The sequence below is a fragment of the Staurois parvus genome, unplaced genomic scaffold (genome assembly GCF_062004578.1).
Source record: "Staurois parvus isolate SC_StPar_1 unplaced genomic scaffold, SC_StPar_1.0 ptg001987l, whole genome shotgun sequence".
NCBI classification, from domain to species: domain Eukaryota; kingdom Metazoa; phylum Chordata; class Amphibia; order Anura; family Ranidae; genus Staurois; species Staurois parvus.
Genome location: NW_028319783.1, coordinates 103,199 through 125,466, shown reverse-complemented (window position 1 = coordinate 125,466; position 22,268 = coordinate 103,199). Strand labels below are relative to the sequence as shown.

At 40.7% G+C, this 22,268-nt stretch overlaps 1 protein-coding gene across 3 annotated transcripts in view; it reads right to left on the bottom strand.

Moving 5' to 3' along the window:
* The window catches only part of LOC149433078 (uncharacterized), a 144,510-nt gene that overhangs the window by 19,683 nt on the left and 102,559 nt on the right, over positions 1–22,268 (bottom strand). For all 3 annotated transcript variants that reach the window (XM_089664680.1, XM_089664681.1, XM_089664682.1), the window contains exon 6: positions 15,458–15,583. In XM_089664680.1, the coding sequence (XP_089520806.1) occupies positions 15,458–15,583 (126 nt within the window). The remainder of the gene's footprint in view (positions 1–15,457; positions 15,584–22,268) is intronic.

Below are 22,268 nucleotides of genomic sequence, written 5' to 3'. Positions count from 1 at the left end.
GTGGTGCTGTGGCTGGGGTTTGAACCAATGACTCAAGTACTGCAGGTGGAAGTGCTAACCATTTAGCCACTGTGCTGCTTTATTAAAGGAAAGTTCTGCTAAGAGAATGATGGAGGGCATCAATCATCATTCTGGAGTTGCAGAAAACAAACAAACTCTAAAGCTCCAAAATAGTCTGTTCAACAGAGCACTGGCTGCTGATTGCAGAAGAAGCTTGTCCTAGCTTCAAAGAAGATCCACCTCACAAAAGAAGATCTGCTGTGTACCAGATTGTTCTAAAGATAGTAAATAAATTGAATGAACAGAACACAATACAACAGATCCTCATTTCGGGAACTCCTCACTGATATGTTTCACTCATAGTTGGGCTTAATTACAGAGATCCTTCCTGTAGTGGATCATTCCGGAGTTCCCTGGATGCCAGGGTGATCCACTTTAAAGCAGTAAGTGTAGCGCTCTGTGAAAACAAACTAAATCTCAACATAAAAAATATGTGACATAATAGTGGAACAAACAGTGAATCCTAATGATATAAATGAATGCTACAACAGTGCAACATCACACGATAATGTGCATATGGTGAAAATGACTGATATTAACCATTAGCCGCCCGGCCAATGGCCGTTTGGCGGCTTCAGTTGTGTATCTGCATTCCAGGTGCATGCCATTTGGCGTGCTCCCGCACATGCGCCGTTTGCGCTAATGCAGAGCGGCACAGCAGTGCGATCTGTCACCCGCCGTGCACCTTGGACACGGCCGATGACAGATCCGAGTACCGGCTCCCGTTGCCGGTACCATGTGACCTGCCGTGACCAATCACAGCAGGTCACATGACAGTTGTATACAATGGATGGCTTCATTCATGATGCCATCCATTGTATACTAGTGCCTAGCTGTGAATGGTCACAGCTAATCACATGCACATGTCATGTGATTAGCTGTGACCAAATCACAGCTAAGCACAAAAAAAAAAAAAAAAAAAAAAAAAAGCTGAATGAATCGATTTCATTCAGGTAAATGCTTGCTTATAGCAAAGTAATTCTTTGCTATAAGCAAATTGTGTAAAAAAAAAAAAAAAAATACAGATCACTTCCCCAAAGTAGTACAATGTTACTATGGTAACATTGTACTACTTTGGTCAAAGTAAAATATGAAAAAAAAATCTTAAAAAAAATAAAAAAAAATGTAATAAATTAAATATAATAAAAAAATAAAGAAAAATTTAAAAAAAATATATATATATATTTTTTTCATACTGTCACCAGTCAGTGTCCCTGTTCACCGCCATGCCAGTTATATGATGACGCTGTACTGCACTGGTGACAGTATGTAAAAAAAAAAAAATAGTGAAAATAATTTTTTTAATTTTTTCATTTTCCGAAAAATTATGACAAAAAAATACAACTTCAAAACACTCGCCATGCCTCTTATGAAGTACGTCGGACTGTCTACTCTGCAAAAAAGGGTCATTTGGGGGATATCTGTACTATTCTGACATTCTTGGACCTCAAGAAATTAGATTGGCCGTCAGTACTTCAGGATTGATCAATATTCAGATCTATACCATAGTTTGTGAACTCTATAACTTTCCTACAAACTAAAAAATACATCCTAATTTGGGTTATTTTCACCAAAGACATGTAGCAGAATACATCTCGGCCTAAATTTATGAAGAACAATTATTTATTTGTAAACTTTTATAACAGAAACAAAGAAAATGTGTTTTTTTTTCAAAATTTTTGGTCTTCTTTTGTTAATTTAGCAAAAAATAAAAACCCCAGCGGTGATTAAATACCACCAAAAGAAAGCTCTAGTTGTGTGAAGAAAATGATAAAATTTTAGTTTGGGTACAATGTTGTATGACCGCGCAATTGTCATTCAAAGTGTGAGAGCGCTGAAACCTGAAAAATGGCCTGGGGGGGAAGGTGTAAAATTGCCCGGTATTGAAACGGTTAAGCCTCCTACTACGGGGGATATACCCTATAAAACAAGTGCTCAGTGTCAACACACTCTATTCATAACCATGAATCAACCGATAAAAACAGAAAAAAATGTATATGCAACAAGTGAGTATAGATGAACAGATTACTCAACAATATATCTTTATATAACAAAACGTGCCACCAGGGTCCACAACAATAAATGCAAACATGCAGGTGAATCTTGTGCGTTTGCAGGCTCTGGTGATGACTCCACACACAGCTAGATTGGCTTCTCACCTCCTTGCTGCGACCCTAAGAGGGCCTAAATGCCTTATGGATCACTCCTGGATCCCCCTGGGTTAAAGCGTATCCCCAAGGAATATCCTAAATGGCTCTTATCCAGAAAAATCAGCTCCCACATGGTCCACAAAGAGAAAAGCCTCCATAGTGTATTATCATTTATTAGCGCAGTAATAAAAATAATATGCACAGGACACTCACATGGTACATCTTGTATACAGCATATAGAACCTCATGTATGGGTGTACTTGCATGGATTCTTTAGGGAGTCCAAAAATGGCATACACACCGGAAATGACGTCACCTACGCGTTGTGTCACCGCTCACGTGACTTCCTCAGGTTTTTATTGGTTTATTCATGGTTATGAATAGAGTGTGTTGACACTGAGCACTTGTTTTATAGGGTATATCCCCCATAGTAGGGGGCTTAATATCAGTCCTTTTCACCATATGCACATTATCGTGTGATGTTGCACTGTTGTAGCATTCATTTATATCATTAGGATTCACTGTTTGTTCCACTATTATGTCACATATTTTTTATGTTGAGATTTAGTTTGTTTTCACAGAGCGCTACACTTATTGATTGGTATTTTGGTTTTTCACTTTAGGTATTAAGGTGCAGGCAGGTGTAGCAGCCTATTTTTAGTTTTTTAGTTTAGTAGGATTGAGCGCAGGAGGTTTTCCCCATTTCTTAATACACTTTAAAGCAGTGCTGCGCCCAAAAGGGGATGTTCCGCTTTAATAAATTGCCCCCCACTGCTCGTTAAGGATTGGCACATTTGGGGAGTGGAGAGGGTGCGGGTACCTGAATTTGACGGGTAGCCGCTCCCACTTCCTGTTCGATCACCTAGGTGTCCTCCCTCTCTGTAGTCTTTTGGGACAGGTCCCAGAAGACTACAGAACCATTAATGAAGTGCAGCGCTACTCACGCATGCGCAGTGAGCACCCGGCTGTGAAGCAGCAAGCTATTACAGCCCACACGGGAAGAGAAGACGGCTGGTGAAACTAGTTATGGTGAGGACACCACTGACTTATTTTTTTTTAAATCAACTGGAACTTCGCTTTAAAGTGGTTGTAAACTTCAGGCATGAAATATGAACAAAGTATATCCCTCTATAGTGTGTTGTCATGTTTCACATGACTGTCATATTGACTGTCATATGCCTTTAAGTGTTTTCTATATCTTGTCTCTGCCCCTCCCTTTCCTTTGGTTTAGTTAATGCTGTATAGATATCCCACCCCTTTTCCCAGTAAGGCATTGCAGCAAGCCTCATGGCATGGAGCAGAAAACATTATGATCTTTTGACCTATCCGATGTTCATTGTTGTAAGAGTCTCTCGGTTTATGGAATAAACTTCCAAGATCTACAAGATGTCTTATCGATTGAGTCACTGACTGTGGTATCCAACTGAGGTTTATGTTATCTCTATCTCATCACAACTGTAAGTTACAGAGATCACACTATCAGTGCTTAGATTGGAGAGACAGAACAGTCAAAAGATCAGTGGAATGCTTCATAGGATCCTGGCTAATCAAAGGATCGGTGAACTGTCTTCAAAAGAATCCTTGCTAGCTAGAATACACAGTGAGATGTTACATGGATACTGGATATAACAGCTATAGAGAGTGCAGCCACCTCTACACAAGCCTGCAAGTATATCCCAGCATAATAAATATATCACAAACCCCAGCGCACAAAAATAGGCGATAAAGGTAAAGGTATGCTGCTGCTGCACACCAGTGCAATACACCAATTAATAAAAATAATGATAAACAGCGTAAAACACAAAACCTCCTCACCTCATAACTAACATTAATCAACATCAATAATAAATACGTTTAACCTCTTGCCGTCCGCCTGCTGTTTATAAACGGCAGGGCGGTGGCAGTCCAGGGGCGGGTTGCCGTTCCTAAACAGCACCCGCCTTTTCTAGGTGTGCGCGCTCCCTGGGAGCGCGCACCACCGCGATGCGGTGCCCGCTGTGTCCTCCGGACACAGTGAAACACCGATCATTGGACGGGACCTCTGTACGAGGTCCCGATCATGTGATCACTGATTGGCGAATCAGTGATCACATGCACAGTAGTAAGCAAGATATCACTTGTGACATCATTGCTTACTATGTGTGAAATCTGTGAATGATCACAGAGGTCACATGGTACAAGGCTATTCACAACAGCCTTGTACCATGTGACAAGCTGTGACCAATCACAGCTCGCTCAGTATTTCTCAATGACTGCAAGAATGCAGACAGAGAGAAAGAGAAATGATTGCTTTTACATCCTATATGGGTGTAAAAGCAATCAGTGTAAAAAAAAAAAAATCTTCATCACCCCCCACAAGTAGTACAGTGTCACCATGGTGACACTGTACTGCTAGGGTGACAGTATGTAAAAAACAAAAATAAATAAAAAATAATAATATAAAAAAATAAAATAAAAATGTAAAAAAAAATGTTTAAAAATTATATTTTTTGGTTATAAACTAATTTGGATTTTTTTTTTTACTAAAAAAATAACGGAATAAATTTTGGCCAAGATTTATGATGAAATATTATTTATTTGCAAAAGTTTATTAAAAAAAACACTTTTTTTCAAAATTTTTAGACATTTTCATTTACATTGTAAAAAATATATAAATCCCAGCGGTGAATAAATACCACCAAAATAAAGCTTTATCTGTCTCAAAAAAATGGTAAAAAATTCATATGGGTACAGTATTGCATGACCGCGCAATTGTCATTCAAAGTGTGATAGCGCTGAAAGCTGAAAATTGCCCTGGACAGGAAGGGGGTAAAAGTGTCCGGACAGGAAGTGGTTAAAAAGTGTCCAAAAAAAATTATTGAAGTGTATACACAAAAATAAAAATACATTCAGTATAAATAAAAAGTCCTTCTTCCCAATATGTGCAATCAAAAAAACAAACAAAAAATCTTCTCCCAAAGAAATGTGCTTCCACCATCCACCAGTGCAAAATCAACATCAACCGCACTCACCAGATATTGGAGAGTATTGCGCCTTATAGGATTTTAGGGATCCTATGCCCCCTCTATATTCTCCAGAGCTCCTTATCTGCCTTGACTAGCTTGATGCTCTCCTCCAACAGTACACAATATATGTGGATTCGTAATTTATATTGTTTTGTGGGAATTCCTCTATTTTAATATTAGTATGTGATTTAATCATTGGTTAATTGTTTTTTATGATATTGTTTCAAGAATATAATAGGTCTAAATAATTTTTGTTAAACCATACATCGGACTACTAAGTGTGAAGGAATCTCACACTGGTGAGCAGAGGATAACAGTTAAGGAGTAAGCGTCACATGGGGAATTAGCATATGGGATAAGAGGGGAGGGGTCCTAGGCTGTATAAAAAAGAGGCTGATGACTGGAAGTGATGTCTTGAGAATGCCCTGTGGGAGGGGTGAAACGCGTCAACGCACTTCCGGTCTGCTGTCCTTACGACCTACGTCACTTCCGGTGAGTGGAACGCATGCTGAGCGGTGCATTCCACGCGGCCATCTTTGTTGTTGGAACTGCATTGTTATCCTCTGCAAACCAAAAGGCTGTGAGGTTTCTGGATAGAACTTTGGCTATTTGGATCTGTGTGAGCCGATGAAGGCAATAAACAAATGCTTTTAATTATCCTTGAATATGTGAGTGGCCTGGTATTATAATACTGTATATGGTATTGGCAATATCACACTATGGTATTTTTTTCTTTTGCACTGATGGGGACCTCTTACTAGGAGTGAGTTGGAGGAGAGCATCAAGCTAGTCAAGGCAGATAAGGAGCTCTGGAGAATATAGAGGGGGCATAGGATCCCTAAAATCCTATAGAGCGCAATACTCTCCAATATCTGGTGAGTGCGGTTGATGTGGATTTTGAACTGGCTGATGGTGGAAGCACATTTCTTTGGGAGAAGATTTTTTGTTATGTGGTGAGGAGGTTTTGTGTTTTGTGCTGTTTATCATTATTTATATCCCAGCATAACACTCAGTCAGTGTCAGGACAAATTATTGATGTGAATGTTTTACAGCTGCAAGTTTATACACTGCATCTGTATGCATTACCACATGGCTTTGCCTGTGAACTTATAAGGAAGAAAGAAATCTTCCTGCAGCCATTGCCTAGGAAACCTGAACTAACCCACAGGAAAAGTGATACATTTCTCTGTAAACTTTCCATCAACCCCTCTCCTTGCTAACATGTTTCAGGAAAGTAATATACAGTCTGGGGAAACTAATACACAACCACAATCAGAGCTTCATCCAGAGCAGGACTTAGATAAAAGAGAAAAACGCTTAAGAAATCCAACCTGGAAAGTGCAAGAAAATCTTAATGCTGACAAAGAAGAATTGCTGTCTAATATTAATGACTTATGGTCTAATACTGTTAAATGCATGTCTGCTCTCTCCCAACAATCTCACGAGCCATTACAACAAGAGGGTGCTATCCAGCAATTGAATGTTGCTTATGAGAATTATCAAAAACTGTGTATTAAATATATTGCAACAGGCAACAGTCAAAGGTCATTGGAAGAATTAATGAGTTTTGAGGAGCTCAATCTTGAAAGTGACAATTTAGTGGTTCGCACAAAAACAAAGGCAGAGGTGAGAATAACACAGCTCAATGAATCCAGATCTTATCGCTCTGCATCTACTAGACGCACCTCAAGATCTTCCAAATTCATACAATTAAGGTCTACACTCAGTCAACAACTAATAAAGGCCTGTGCTGATGCTGAAGCTTCACAAATTCAGGCAGCTTTCGTCCAAAAGAAAGCAGAAAGAGAGTCTCAGGCCGCAAAAATAGAGGCTCAGGCCGCATATAAGAAAGCAGAAATGGAGGCTGAAGCCACACGTCAAAAGGCAGAAAATGAAGTTTTGGAAAAACAATGTGAGCATGCCAGAGCCATGGCAAGGTTAAGGGTCTTAGAACAAGCCGCTAGTGAAAACGAAAGAGACAACAATTCCAGACACTCAGTTGTATCTTATGTCTCAGATTCTTCACACATCTCTCCACAACGTCAATTTCCTGTCACAGCAGCCATCAAAGTCTCTTCTCTGCACCTACTGTACCTCAAGACGATTTGCCCTTATATCCTCCAATAAATCAGACTGCAGCATCTCAGCTAGCCGCAGACACTGGTCTATATTTGATAGATCGTCCATCTTACTTTGGCACCAACAGAGTACCTCCTAGCAAACTCACTACTCTACAAACCAACATGCCAATGGACTTTAAGCCAGCTCCGGCATTGAATGCCTTAGCAGCAACATATGATTCCAAGTCACTCCACGTAAGTCCACCAACCGTCACAACCAACTCTGTTCCACCTGCAGTCATGCACCCAAAATCTGAAAACACGGACACACTCCTCACAAGACCTCCTTCTCTCTAGTTCCCTGGTCTCCTCCTCCCATTCCCGCCTCCAGGACTTCTCCAGGGTGTCACCCATCCTCTGGAACTCCCTGCCCCAACCCATCAGATTATCACCTACTCTCCTCTCCTTTAGGCACACCCTGAAAACCCATCTCTTCAGGGAAGCCTACCCTACCCCCTGCTAACTTGACCGACCTCCTCCACTCTTCCTACCACTCCATCCCCCACAGCTATCTCCTCCTGTACCACCATCCCCTCCCTCCTAGATTGTAAGCTCCAAAGAGCAGGGCCCTCGATCCCCTCATGTTTTGCATTGTATTGGTATTGTTCTGTCACATGTTCTGTCCCCCTTTGTAATGTACAGCGCTGAGCGAACTATTGGCGCTTTATAAATACTGTATAATAATAATAATAATAATGTCACAGTTTGCGAAATACATGCTCTGCAGAGAACTTAAGACAGGCCTCACTAAGTTTGATGACAAGCCTGAAAATCACAGAGGCTGGAAATACACTTTTAAGGCCACAATGAGTGACCTAGACATCAATGCCACAGAGGAATTAAATCTGCTCATCAGATGGCTAGGTCCCCAGTCTACTGAACACAGCAAGAGGCTCAAAGCAGTTCATATTGACAACCCTGCTGCAGGCTTTAATGCTGCTTGGGGCAGACTTGAACATACCTTTAGCAGCCCATTGAAGATGCTTTATTCAAAAGGTTGCAAAGCTTCCCAAGGATTTCTGCTAGCAACAATCTAAAGTTTCAAGAACTCAGCGATGTTCTATTAGAGCTTCAACTTGCTAAGGCTGACATCAACTTATCTGGTCTCAGTTACCTTGACACCTCTCATGGCATCAAATCTATTGTTCTCAAGCTACCATATGGAATTCAAAAAATGGGCAGCGCTTGGATCAAAGTATAAGGAAGAACATAGAGTTGCATTTCCTCCTTTTTCCTACTTCTGCGAGTTCATCAAAAGAATTGCAGACACTAAGAATGGGCCAAGTTTCTCATATGGGCACTGTAACCTTCTCAGTACACTCTCTCCAAGACCTACGAACACACGTACAGGTAAAACTCGAAACATTAGAATATCGTGCAAAAGTTCATTATTTCAGTGCAGCAACTTAAAAGGTGAAACTAATATATGAGACTCATTACATGCAAAGCAAGATAGTTCAAGCCGTGATTTGGCATCATTGTGATGATTATGGCTTACAGCTCATGAAAACCCCAAATCCACAATCTCAGAAAATGAGAATATTGTGAAAAGGTGGAATATTCTCGGCTCAAAGTGTCCCACTCTAATCAGCTCATTCAGCCATAACACCTGCAATGGGTTCCCGTGCCTTTAAACGGTCTCTCAGTCTGGTCCAGTGTGAAGTTTCCACAGTCCACAGTTTGCTGATTTGGGGAGCCATGTCATCTGCTGGTGTTGGTCCACTGTGCTTCATTAAGTCCAGGGTCAACGCAGCCGTCTACCAGGAGATTTTGGAGCACTTCATGCTTCCTTCCGCAGACGAGCTTTATGGGGATGCTGACTTCATTTTCCAGCAGGACTTGGCTCCGCCCACACTGCCAAAAGCACCAAAACCTGGATCAATGACCGTGGACTTACTATGCTTGATTGGCCAGCAAACTCGCCTGACCTGAACCCCATAGAGAATCTATGGGGCAATGCCAAGAGAAAGATGAGAGACATGAGACGGAACAATGCAGAAGAGCTGAAGGCCGCTATTGAAGCATCCTGGTCTTCCATAACACCTCAGCAGTGCCACAGGCTGATAGCTTCCATGCCACGCCGCATTGAGGCAGTAATTGCTGCAAAAGGGGCCCAAACCAAGTACTGAGTACATATGCAGCTTCTACTTTTCAGAGGTCCGATATTGTTCTATGTACAATCCTTGTTTTATTGATTGCATGGAATATTCTCATTTTCTGAGATTGTGGATTTGGGGTTTTCATGAGCTGTAAGCCATAATCATCACAATGATGACAAATCACGGCTTGAACTATCTTGCTTTGCATGTAATGAGTCTCATATATTAGTTTCACCTTTTAAGTTGCTGCACTGAAATAAATTAACTTTTGCACGATATTCTAATTTTTCCAGTTTCACCTTTATGTCGCACAGAGACCGTAGAGGTCCATCGTTAGTGAAAAGGACTAATGTTCTACCTGCACCTGCTACAGTTCTTGAAAAGACTGATCAAAACAAGAAAATTGAGGACCCAAATCGGCAGTGTCCAATACATAACAAACCACATCCACTTAGGAAATATATCGACTTCAGAAAGAAAACCCTCCAAGAACGTAAGGATCTTTTGAAGAAATTTGGGGTTTGCTACAAATGCTGTGCCTCCAGAGAACACTTTGCAAAGGACTGTAAAGCGATCATCAAATGTATAGAGTGTGACAGTGATGACCTTGTGCAAGCTCTTCATCAATATTCGCACAACGCTACTATGCTCACAAACAATCAGCAAGGCAGGGAGCGCCCAGATCAAGCAGCACCCACCACCCCAGTGTTCTCTACATGTACAGAGGTCTGTGGAGAAAGATTCTGCGACAAATCTTGTGCAAAGATATGCTTGGTCCGTGTATACCCCAAGATCAACCTGAAAAGGCCACACGACTGTATATTATTCTGGATGATCAGAGTAACAGATCTCTTGCAAGAACAGTTTTTTGAACTGTTGAAGATAACTGGAGATGCTCTGCCTTATACTCTAAGCACTTGTTCCGGCACTACAGAAGTCTTAGGTAGGAGAGCCAGTGGTCTTGTAGTTGCTCCTCTGAATGACAATGTGGAAATATCTTTGCCTACTATCACTGAGTGCAACCAGATTCCAAGCATCAAAGAGGAGATCCCTACTCCTGAAGCTGCTTTTCACCATTCTCACTTAAAGCACATAGCCAACCAAATACCAGCCCTTGATGAAAGTGCCGATATCCTGCTGTTACTTGGTCAAGACATCCTAAGGGTGCACAAAGTTCGTCATCAAATCAACAGTCCACACAATTCACCATATGCTCAGCGTCTGGATCTAGGATGGGTCATCATAGGCAATGTCTACCTAGAAAAGGACAGGAGGTCCTATTCAGTCTCTTTCTTTAAAACACATGTTCTGCCAAATGGACGAACAACTTGTTCGGCACAATGACCACATAAATATATTGTGAAAGAAAGACTATTTGAAAAAGGTGCACAATGGCACATCATACAAGATAATAGGACAGGTCTTAATCTCTGGGATGACAACATCGGCAACACAGTGTTCGAGGTAACCACTAAAGACAATGAGTTGGCATAGAAGACAAAGAATTCTTGAAAACCATGAGTAAAGAGTTCTACCAAGGTGATTCCAACAGTTGGGTAGCACCTCTACCATTTCGTACCCCAAGAAAGAGACTACCAAACAACAGAGTACATGCAGAGTCTTGGTTTGTTTCTTTAAATCGCAGTTTGAACCAGAAGCCTGAGATGAAAATGCACTTTGTGGACTTTATGCAGAAGGTGTTTGAGAGAGAGATCATGCTGAGGCTGCACCTCCTCTTATGGAAGAGAAGAACGTTGGTATCTACCATGCTTTGGTGTCTACCATCCTCACAAGCCTGATCAGATTAGGGTGGTCTTTGACTCCAGTGCTCGTCATGAAGACGTCTCCCTCAATGACAATCTTCTCACTGGGCCTAATCCGAACAACAATCTCATAGGAGTTTTACTTCACTTCAGACAAGAGCCAATTGTTGTTATGGCTGACATTCAGCAGATGTTCCATTGTTTCATCGTCCGTGAAGACTGCAGAAACTTCCTCAGGTTCCGATGGTACCGCAATAATGATGTCAATGATGAAGTCATAGACTATCGAATGAAGGAACATGTTTTCGGTAACAGTCCTTTTCTTGCAGTAGCAATTTATGGACTGAGGAAAACAGCTCAAGAGGGTGAGAAAGAGTTTGGATCTGATGCAAGACAGTTCGTTGAAAGTAATTTCTATGTAGACGATGGACTCAAATCTCTGCCCAATGAAGAAGCTATTGACCTTCTTACTAGAACCCAGAACATGCTTGCCACTGCAAACCTCAGACTTCACTAAATCATCTCTAACAGTGACAAGGTCATGATAGCCTTTCCTTCTGATGACCATGCTGTCAGCGTGAAGAGATTCCAACTAGGATCTGACCTTTCTGTTACACAGCGCAGTCTTGGATTGCTTTGGAATGTTAAAAAAGACACATTCACATTTCAAGAATCAGCCTGTGACAAGCCCTTCACAAAGCGAGCAGTATTGTCTACAGTGAACAGCATTTATGATCCGTTAGGTTTCATTACACCTCTCACCATTTAGGGTAAGATACTGCTGAGACAACTTACTTCTGAAAGGTCAGACTGGGATACCCCCTTACCCAAGGAGAAACAACAAAGGTGGGAATCCTGGAAACAGTCTCTAAAAGCATTAGAACAACTCCAGATACCATGCTCTTACACCTAAGCATCCTTAAAAAAATGCCACCAGCAGAGAGACTCATGTCTTCTCCGATGCTTCCAATGAAGCCATTGCTGCGGTGGCTTAGGCTTGAACTTTGTGCAGCTGTGTTAGCTGTGGAAATTGATGAGCTTATAGAACTTGAAACAGATGTTGAAATAGACTCCTTTGACTTTTATACAGACAGCAAAATAGTGCTAGGATATACACACAATCGCACAAGACATGTATGTCGGCAACAGAGTGGAACACATAAGAAAGTTCTCTACGCCTGAACAATGACACTATGTTCCCACAAGCCTCAACCCTGCTGACTGCGGCAGTCGTGCAATACCTACTACTGCATTTCTGGACACATCTTGGCTATATCTTCCATGAAAGAAGGTTCTGCACACCTTTACTCCAGGCCTATAAAGGAACTAGTACTTCTTTTGCCCAAAGAGGAAGACAAGTCATCAACCTGAATTAAAGGGAGGTAAGAAGGAATGTGCATGTTGCTGCCTTCCCTCTGAATACGGATTTCCATGTCTCAGCCTGGACTTTCGAGACCAACATCTGCAAGTATTATGCTAAATGTTTGCATTGTTTTCCTTTGTTCTTCCCTTCCCTCTTGTTTTGCAGATGTTCCTGGAAAGAATCTTCATTATTTATATTGGACTAAAGTTTGTTATAATAGAAATCAAAGATTTTGACGGGTAGTGTCATGTTTCACATGACTGTCATATTGACTGTCATATGCCTTTAAGTATTTCTATATCTTGTCTCTGCCCCTCCCTTTCCTTTGGTTTAGTTAATGCTGTATAGATACCCCACCCCTTTTCCCAGTAAAGCATTTCAGCATGCCTCATAGCATGGAGCAGAAAACAGTATGATCTTTTGACCTATCCGATGTTCATTGTTGTAAGATTCTCTCAGTTTATGGAAAAAACTTCACAAGATCTACAAAATGTCTTATCGATTGAGTCACTGACTGTGGTATCCAACTGAGGTTGAAGTTATCGCTATCTCATCACAACTGTAAGTTACAGAGATCACACTATCAATGCTTAGATTGGAGAGACAGAACTTGTGTACTTGTTTAATTTAAGAGCACAAAGTGTCACTTTTGTCTGCTATTTTGTTCCGCTGCTATCATCATGAATCTCTTCTGATAAGTTTTCCTGACACCAAGACAAAAATGGTGATGGGGAGGGATCTCCAGGAGATTGGCAGCCTTACATCTATTCCTGTGAGCTATGTGAAAGGGGATGTGTCCTTTCCCTGCAATCAGTTCTCAGAGCTCTCCTCACTGAGCTCTGCAGAGTGTAACGTCAGCACCCCACCCCCTATTTTCCCAACTCTCAGACAAACGTTATAAATTCAGCACTTTGAACAGATGCATAGAAGAGAATACAGATAAACAGGTACAACGTATGTAGGATGATTTGTTTCATCCCTGTGTATGACCTAAGGCCAGTCACTTCACTGGGAATATGTCAGGGTTTACAACCATTTCAAAACATTCAGATCAAAAAGGGATTATAGTGAAAAAGGTGAAGTTATTTTCACTTTCAATACTCAGTCATGAGCAAGGGAATTGAAAAAAAAAAGTTTTGCCCGAAATGAAGTAAACAAAACTTCTTTTTGATACTTGAATAATCACTTCAATAAATTGTTCCTTTTTTATGCATGTAAAGGTCTGAAATTCAAATTGTAGTATTATCTAGACTTCTTCCGGCCCCTGGGGTATCTTTTGTAACTTAGTATAGTTTTTGTATGCTGTATATGCATTGACCACCTTTTTGGGATATTCCAGTATATATAAAACCAATGTCTTCATCTGATTGCAGTAGACATAAATCTGGAAGACACCGTTTGAGCAATGTTTGTAATAACCCTATAGAAGCAAAACAAATAAGCACTGCCCATATTTGATGGATCTATCATGCCGATGAAGATGTGTCCAGATTTGCCTGATCCGGGTTTCTGAGCGCAGGAGGTACTTGATGTCCTTAATGTTTTAACAGCCAGAGAAAGCTGTGTGTGTGTTATGTGAGAGCCCGTGTAATAATCTGTTTCCAGCTGAAGATTGGAGGCATTTCCTAATAAAAGTGTCAGAAATGGGGATCTATCGCAGCCAAGTCCACATAAATGCAATTTTTAAAGGAGAAGTACAGCCAAAGCTCTTTTGGCTGTACTTCTAAGGATCACAGGAGTGCAGTTAACTCTGCACTCCTGTGATACGTTTTCAGCTGACAGGTAGACTGAAGTCTGATGTCTGCTGACGTCACTCAGCCAGTCCAGGCTAGGGAAAGATCCCAATTTCAAAGTCAAGATCCACCCCAGAGTCTAGAGTGGCACATGGCACAGCCTCTCAGTAAAGCGCTAAAAACTTGAGCAAGCTCCTCCCTCCCCTGCACAGCCTAGTGCTCCAGGGAGCATGGGGGGGGGACGGTAAACTGCTGAAAGCCTGAACCAGCTCCTCCCTCCCCTGCACAGCCTAGTGCTCCAGGGAGCATGGGGGGGGGACGGTAAACTGCTGAAAGCCTGAACCAGCTTCTCCCTCCTCTGCACAGCCTAGTGCTCCAGGGAGCATGAGGGGGGGGGGACGGTAAACTGCTGAAAGCCTGAACCAGCTCCTCCCTCCTCTGCACAGCCTAGTGCTCCAGGGAGCATGGGGGGGGGGGGGCGGTAAACTGCTGCAAGCCTGAACCAGCTTCTCCCTCCTCTGCACAGCCTAGTGCTCCAGGGAGCATGGGGGGGGGGGACGGTAAACTGCTGAAAGCCTGAACCAGCTTCTCCCTCCTCTGCACAGCCTAGTGCTCCAGGGAGCATGGGGGGGGGGGGACAGTAAACTGCTGCAAGCCTGAACCAGCTTCTCCCTCCTCTGCACAGCCTAGTGCTCCAGGGAGCATGGGGGGGGGACGGTAAACTGCTGAAAGCCTGAACCAGCTTCTCCCTCCTCTGCACAGCCTAGTGCTCCAGGGAGCATGGGGGGGGGACGGTAAACTGCTGAAAGCCTGAACCAGCTTCTCCCTCCTCTGCACAGCCTAGTGCTCCAGTGAGTGCATGGGGGGGAAGGGGGGGGGGTGAAATGCTGAGAGCCTGAGCTCCCTCCCCCTCCATAACTCAGCACTCCAATGAACGGGGGGGGGGGGGGGGGGCAGAGCAGAGATCGGTGACTTGGCTCAGAACGGCTGTGAGAAATCAGCGGTCATGTGATCGCTGAGTATTAACCTTTAGAGCCAAATAGGGGACAGATGCAGCATTTTATTCACTTATTTATGTATTCTTTTTATTTTGTAGAATTTTAGGTAAGTGTCGTCCACATACAAAATTCTCTGTAAAGATCCCTCTATGAGAAAAAGACAAACCGTATGTTTTGTGGATTCTTCCAGCTGGTTTTGCAGCAGAATTCCCATCTCTTGATTGATTTTGTACATTCTGCCCCAGATTTATTTCCGTATCTCCTCCTTTTTCCTTTCTGCTGTCATACAATTCTATAATTACATGAAGAGAACATAAATTAGTTCATAACTGGAGATAAAGGGAATATTTTAATTTATAAATGTAGAAACCTGCACACAGGGGTTACATAGTTAGTCTGGCCGAAAAAAGACAAAAGTCCATCCAGATCAACCATAAAAAAAAAAAAAAAAAAAAAAAAAAAAGTTCTAATCCTACACATAGAGTTGATCCAGAGGAAGGCAAAAAAAACCCAGCAAAGCACGATCCAATTTGCTCCTGCAGGGGAAACAATTCCTTCCTGATCCCCGAGAGGCAATCGGATATTCCCTGGATCAACTTTCCCTATAAATGTTATATCCAGTTATATTCTGTGTATCCAAGAAAGAATCCAGGACTTTCCTACAGCAATCCTCTGAGCTGGCCACAACCAACTCTGGAGGGAGTCTATTCCACATTCTCACAGCTCTCACTGTGAAGAAACCTTTCTGTGTTTGTAGATTATGTTTCTTTTCCTCCAGATGAAAAGAGTGCCCCCTTGTCCTCTGTGATGACCTCAGGGGGAATGACTACACCGAGTTCACTATATGAACCACTGATGTATTTATACATGGAGATCATATCCCCCCCCTTATGTATTATACATGGAGATCATATCCCCCCTTATGTATTATACATGGAGATCATATCCCCCCTTATGTATTATACATGGAGATCATATCCCCTCTTATGTATTATACATGGAGATCATATCCCCCCTTATGTATTATACATGGAGATCATATCCCCCTTATGTATTATACATGGAGATCATATCCCCCTTATGTATTATACATGGAGATCATATCCCCCCTTATGTATTATACATGGAGATCATATCCCCCTTATGTATTATACATGGAGATCATATCCCCCTTATGTATTATACATGGAGATCATATCCCCCCCTTATGTATTATACATGGTGATCATATCCCCCTTATGTATTATACATGGAGATCATATCCCCCCCTTATGTATTATACATGGAGATCATATCCCCCCTTATGTATTATACATGGTGATCATACCCCCCCTTATGTATTATACATGGTGATCATATCCCCCCCTTATGTATTATACATGGAGATCATATCCCCCCTTATGTATTATACATGGAGATCATATCCCCCCTTATGTATTATACATGGTGATCATATCCCCCCTTATGTATTATACATGGAGTTCATATCCCCCTTATGTATTATACATGGAGATCATATCCCCCTTATGTATTATACATGGAGATCATATCCCCCTTATGTATTATACATGGAGATCATATCCCCCCTTATGTATTGTACATGGAGATCATATCCCCCCTTATGTATTATACATGGAGATCATATCCCCCCTTATGTATTATACATGGAGATCATATCCCCCCCCCTTATGTATTATACATGGAGATCATATCCCCCCCTTATGTATTATACATGGAGATCATATCCCCCCCTTATGTATTATACATGGAGATCATATCCCCCCCTTATGTATTATACATGCAGATCATATCCCCCCTTATGTATTATACATGGAGATCATATCCCCCTTATGTATTATACATGTTGATCATATCCCCCTTATGTATTATACATGGAGATCATATCCCCCCTTATGTATTATACATGGAGATCATATCCCCCCTTATGTATTATACATGGAGATCATATCCCCCCTTATGTATTATACATGGAGATCATATCCCCCTTATGTATTATACATGGAGATCATATCCCCCTTATGTATTATACATGGAGATCATATCCCCCCCTTATGTATTGTACATGGAGATCATATCCCCTCCTTATGTATTATACATGGAGATCATATCCCCCCCCCCCTTATGTATTATACATGGAGATCATATCCCCCCCTTATGTATTATACATGGAGATCATATCCCCCCTTATGTATTATACATGGAGATCATATCCCCCCTTATGTATTATACATGGTGATCATATCCCCCTTATGTATTATACATGGAGATCATATCCCCCCCTTATGTATTATACATGGAGATCATATCCCCCCTTATGTATTATACATGGAGATCATATCCCCCCTTATGTATTATACATGGAGATCATATCCCCCCTTATGTATTATACATGGAGATCATATCCCCCCTTATGTATTATACATGGAGATCATATCCCCCCTTATATATTATACATGGAGATCATATCCCCCCCTTATGTATTATACATGGTGATCATATCCCCCCTTATGTATTATACATGGAGATCATATCCCCCTTATGTATTATACATGGAGATCATATCCCCCCTTATGTATTATACATGGTGATCATATCCCCCCTTATGTATTATACATGGAGATCATATCCCCCCTTATGTATTATACATGGAGATCATATCCCCCCTTATGTATTAAACATGGAGATCATATCCCCCCTTATGTATTATACATGGAGATCATATCCCCCCCTTATGTATTATACATGGAGATCATATCCCCCTTATGTATTATACATGGAGATCATATCCCCCTTATGTATTATACATGGAGATCATATCCCCCTTATGTATTATACATGGAGATCATATCCCCCTTATGTATTATACATGGAGATCATATCCCCCTTATGTATTATACATGGAGATCATATCCCCCTTATGTATTATACATGGAGATCATATCCCCCCTTATGTATTATACATGGAGATCATATCCCCCTTATGTATTATACATGGAGATCATATCCCCCTTATGTAATATACATGGAGATCATATCCCCCTTATGTATTATACATGGAGATCATATCCCCCCTTATGTATTATACATGGAGATCATATCCCCCCTTATGTATTATACATGGAGATCATATCCCCCCTTATGTATTATACATGGAGATCATATCCCCCCCTTATGTATTATATATGGAGATCATATCCTCCCTTATGTATTATACATGGAGATCATATCCCCTTTTATGTATTATACATGGTGATCATATCACCCTTATGTATTATACATGGAGATCATACCCCCCCCTTATGTATTATACATGGAGATCATATCCCCCCTTATGTATTATACATGGAGATCATATCCCCCCTTATGTATTATACATGGAGATCATATCCCTCCTTATGTATTATACATGGAGATCATATCCCCCTTATGTATTATACATGGAGATCATATCCCCCCTTATGTATTATACATGGAGATCATATCCCCCCTTATGTATTATACATGGAGATCATATCCCCCCCTTATGTATTATACATGGAGATCATATCCCCCTTATGTATTATACATGGAGATCATATCCCCCCTTATGTATTTTACATGGAAATCATATCCCCCCTTATGTATTATACATGGAGATCATATCCCCCTTATGTAATATACATGGAGATTATATCCCCCTTATGTATTATACATGGAGATCATATCCCCCCTTATGTATTATACATGGAGATCATATCCCCCTTATGTATTATACATGGAGATCATATCCCCCCCTTATGTATTATACATGGAGATCATATCCCCCCTTATGTATTATACATGGAGATCATATCCCCCCTTATGTATTATACATGGTGATCATATCCCCATTATGTATTATACATGGAGATCATACCCCCCCCCTTATGTATTATACATGGAGATCATATCCCCCCTTATGTATTATACATGGAGATCATATCCCCCCTTATGTATTATACATGGAGATCATATCCCCCCTTATGTATTATACATGGAGATCATATCCCCCTTATGTATTATACATGGAGATCATATCCCCCCCTTATGTATTATACATGGAGATCATATCCCCCCTTATGTATTATACATGGAGATCATATCCCCTTTTATGTATTATACATGGTGATCATATCCCCCTTATGTATTATACATGGAGATCATACCCCCCCTTATGTATTATACATGGAGATCATATCCCCCCTTATGTATTATACATGGAGATCATATCCCCCCTTATGTATTATACATGGAGATCATATCCCTCCTTATGTATTATACATGGAGATCATATCCCCCTTATGTATTATACATGGAGATCATATCCCCCCCTTATGTATTATACATGGAGATCATATCCCCCCTTATGTATTATACATGGAGATCATATCCCCCCCTTATGTATTATACATGGAGATCATATCCCCCTTATGTATTATACATGGAGATCATATCCCCCCTTATGTATTATACATGGAAATCATATCCCCCCTTATGTATTATACATGGAGATCATATCCCCCTTATGTAATATACATGGAGATTATATCCCCCTTATGTATTATACATGGAGATCATATCCCCCTTATGTATTATACATGGAGATCATATCCCCCCTTATGTATTATACATGGAGATCATATCCCCCCTTATGTATTATACATGGAGATCATATCCCCCCTTATGTATTATACATGGTGATCATATCCCCCTTATGTATTATACATGGAGATCATATCCCCCCCTTATGTATTATACATGGAGATCATATCCCCCTTATGTATTATACATGGAGATCATATCCCCCCCTTATGTATTATACATGGAGATCATATCCCCCTTATGTATTATACATGGAGATCATATCCCCCCTTATGTATTATACATGGAGATCATATCCTCCTTATGTATTATACATGGAGATCATATCCCCCCTTATGTATTATACATGGTGATCATATCCCCCCTTATGTATTATACATGGAGATCATATCCCCCTTATGTATTATACATGGAGATCATATCCCCCCTTATGTATTATACATGGTGATCATATCCCCCCTTATGTATTATACATGGAGATCATATCCCTCCTTATGTATTATACATGGAGATCATATCCCCCCTTATGTATTATACATGGTGATCATATCCCCCCTTATGTATTATACATGGAGATCATATCCCCCTTATGTAATATACATGGAGATCATATCCCCCTTATGTATTATACATGGAGATCATATCCCCCCTTATGTATTATACATGGAGATCATATCCCCCCTTATGTATTATACATGGAGATCATATCCCCCCTTATGTATTATACATGGAGATCATATCCCCCCTTATGTATTATACATGGAGATCATATCCCACTTATGTATTATACATGGAGATCATACCCCCCCCTTATGTATTATACATGGAGATCATATCCCCCCTTATGTATTATACATGGAGATCATATCCCCCCCTTATGTATTATACATGGAGATCATATCCCCCCTTATGTATTATACATGGAGATCATATCCCCCTTATGTATTATACATGGAGATCATATCCCCCTTATGTATTATACATGGTGATCATATCCCCCCTTATGTGTTATACATGGAGATCATATCCCCCCTTATGTATTATACATGGAGATCATATCCCCCTTATGTATTATACATGGAGATCATATCCCCCTTATGTATTATACATGGAGATCATATCCCCCTTATGTATTATACATGGAGATCATATCCCCCCTTATGTATTATACATGGAGATCATATCCCCCCTTATGTATTATACATGGAGATCATATCCCCCTTATGTATTATACATGGTGATCATATCCCCCTTATGTATTATACATGGAGATCATACCCCCCCCCCTTATGTATTATACATGGAGATCATATCCCCCCTTATGTATTATACATGGAGATCATATCCCTCCTTATGTATTATACATGGAAATCATATCCCTCCTTATGTATTATACATGGAGATCATATCCCCCTTATGTATTATACATGGAGATCATATCCCCCCCTTATGTATTATACATGGAGATCATATCCCCCCTTATGTATTTTACATGGAGATCATATCCCCCCCTTATGTATTATACATGGAGATCATATCCCCCTTATGTATTATACATGGAGATCATATCCCCCCTTATGTATTATACATGGAGATCATATCCCCCCTTATGTATTATACATGGAGATCATATCCCCCCCTTATGTATTATACATGGAGATCATATCCCCCTTATGTATTATACATGGAGATCATATCCCCCCTTATGTATTATACATGGAGATCATATCCCCCCTTATGTATTATACATGGAGATCATATCCCCCTTATGTAATATACATGGAGATCATATCCCCCTTATGTATTATACATGGAGATCATATCCCCCCTTATGTATTATACATGGAGATCATATCCCCCCTTATGTATTATACATGGAGATCATATCCCCCCTTATGTATTATACATGGAGATCATATCCCCCCTTATGTATTATACATGGTGATCATATCCCCCCTTATGTATTATACATGGAGATCATATCCCCCCTTATGTATTATACATGGAGATCATATCCCCCTTATGTATTATACATGGAGATCATATCCCCCTTTATGTATTATACATGGTGATCATATTCCCCCTTATGTATTATACATGGAGATCATATCCCTCCTTATGTATTATACATGGAGATCATATCCCCCCTTATGTATTATACATGGTGATCATATCCCCCCTTATGTATTATACATGGAGATCATATCCCCCTTATGTAATATACATGGAGATCATATCCCCCTTATGTATTATACATGGAGATCATATCCCCCCTTATGTATTATACATGGAGATCATATCCCCCCTTATGTATTATACATGGAGATCATATCCCC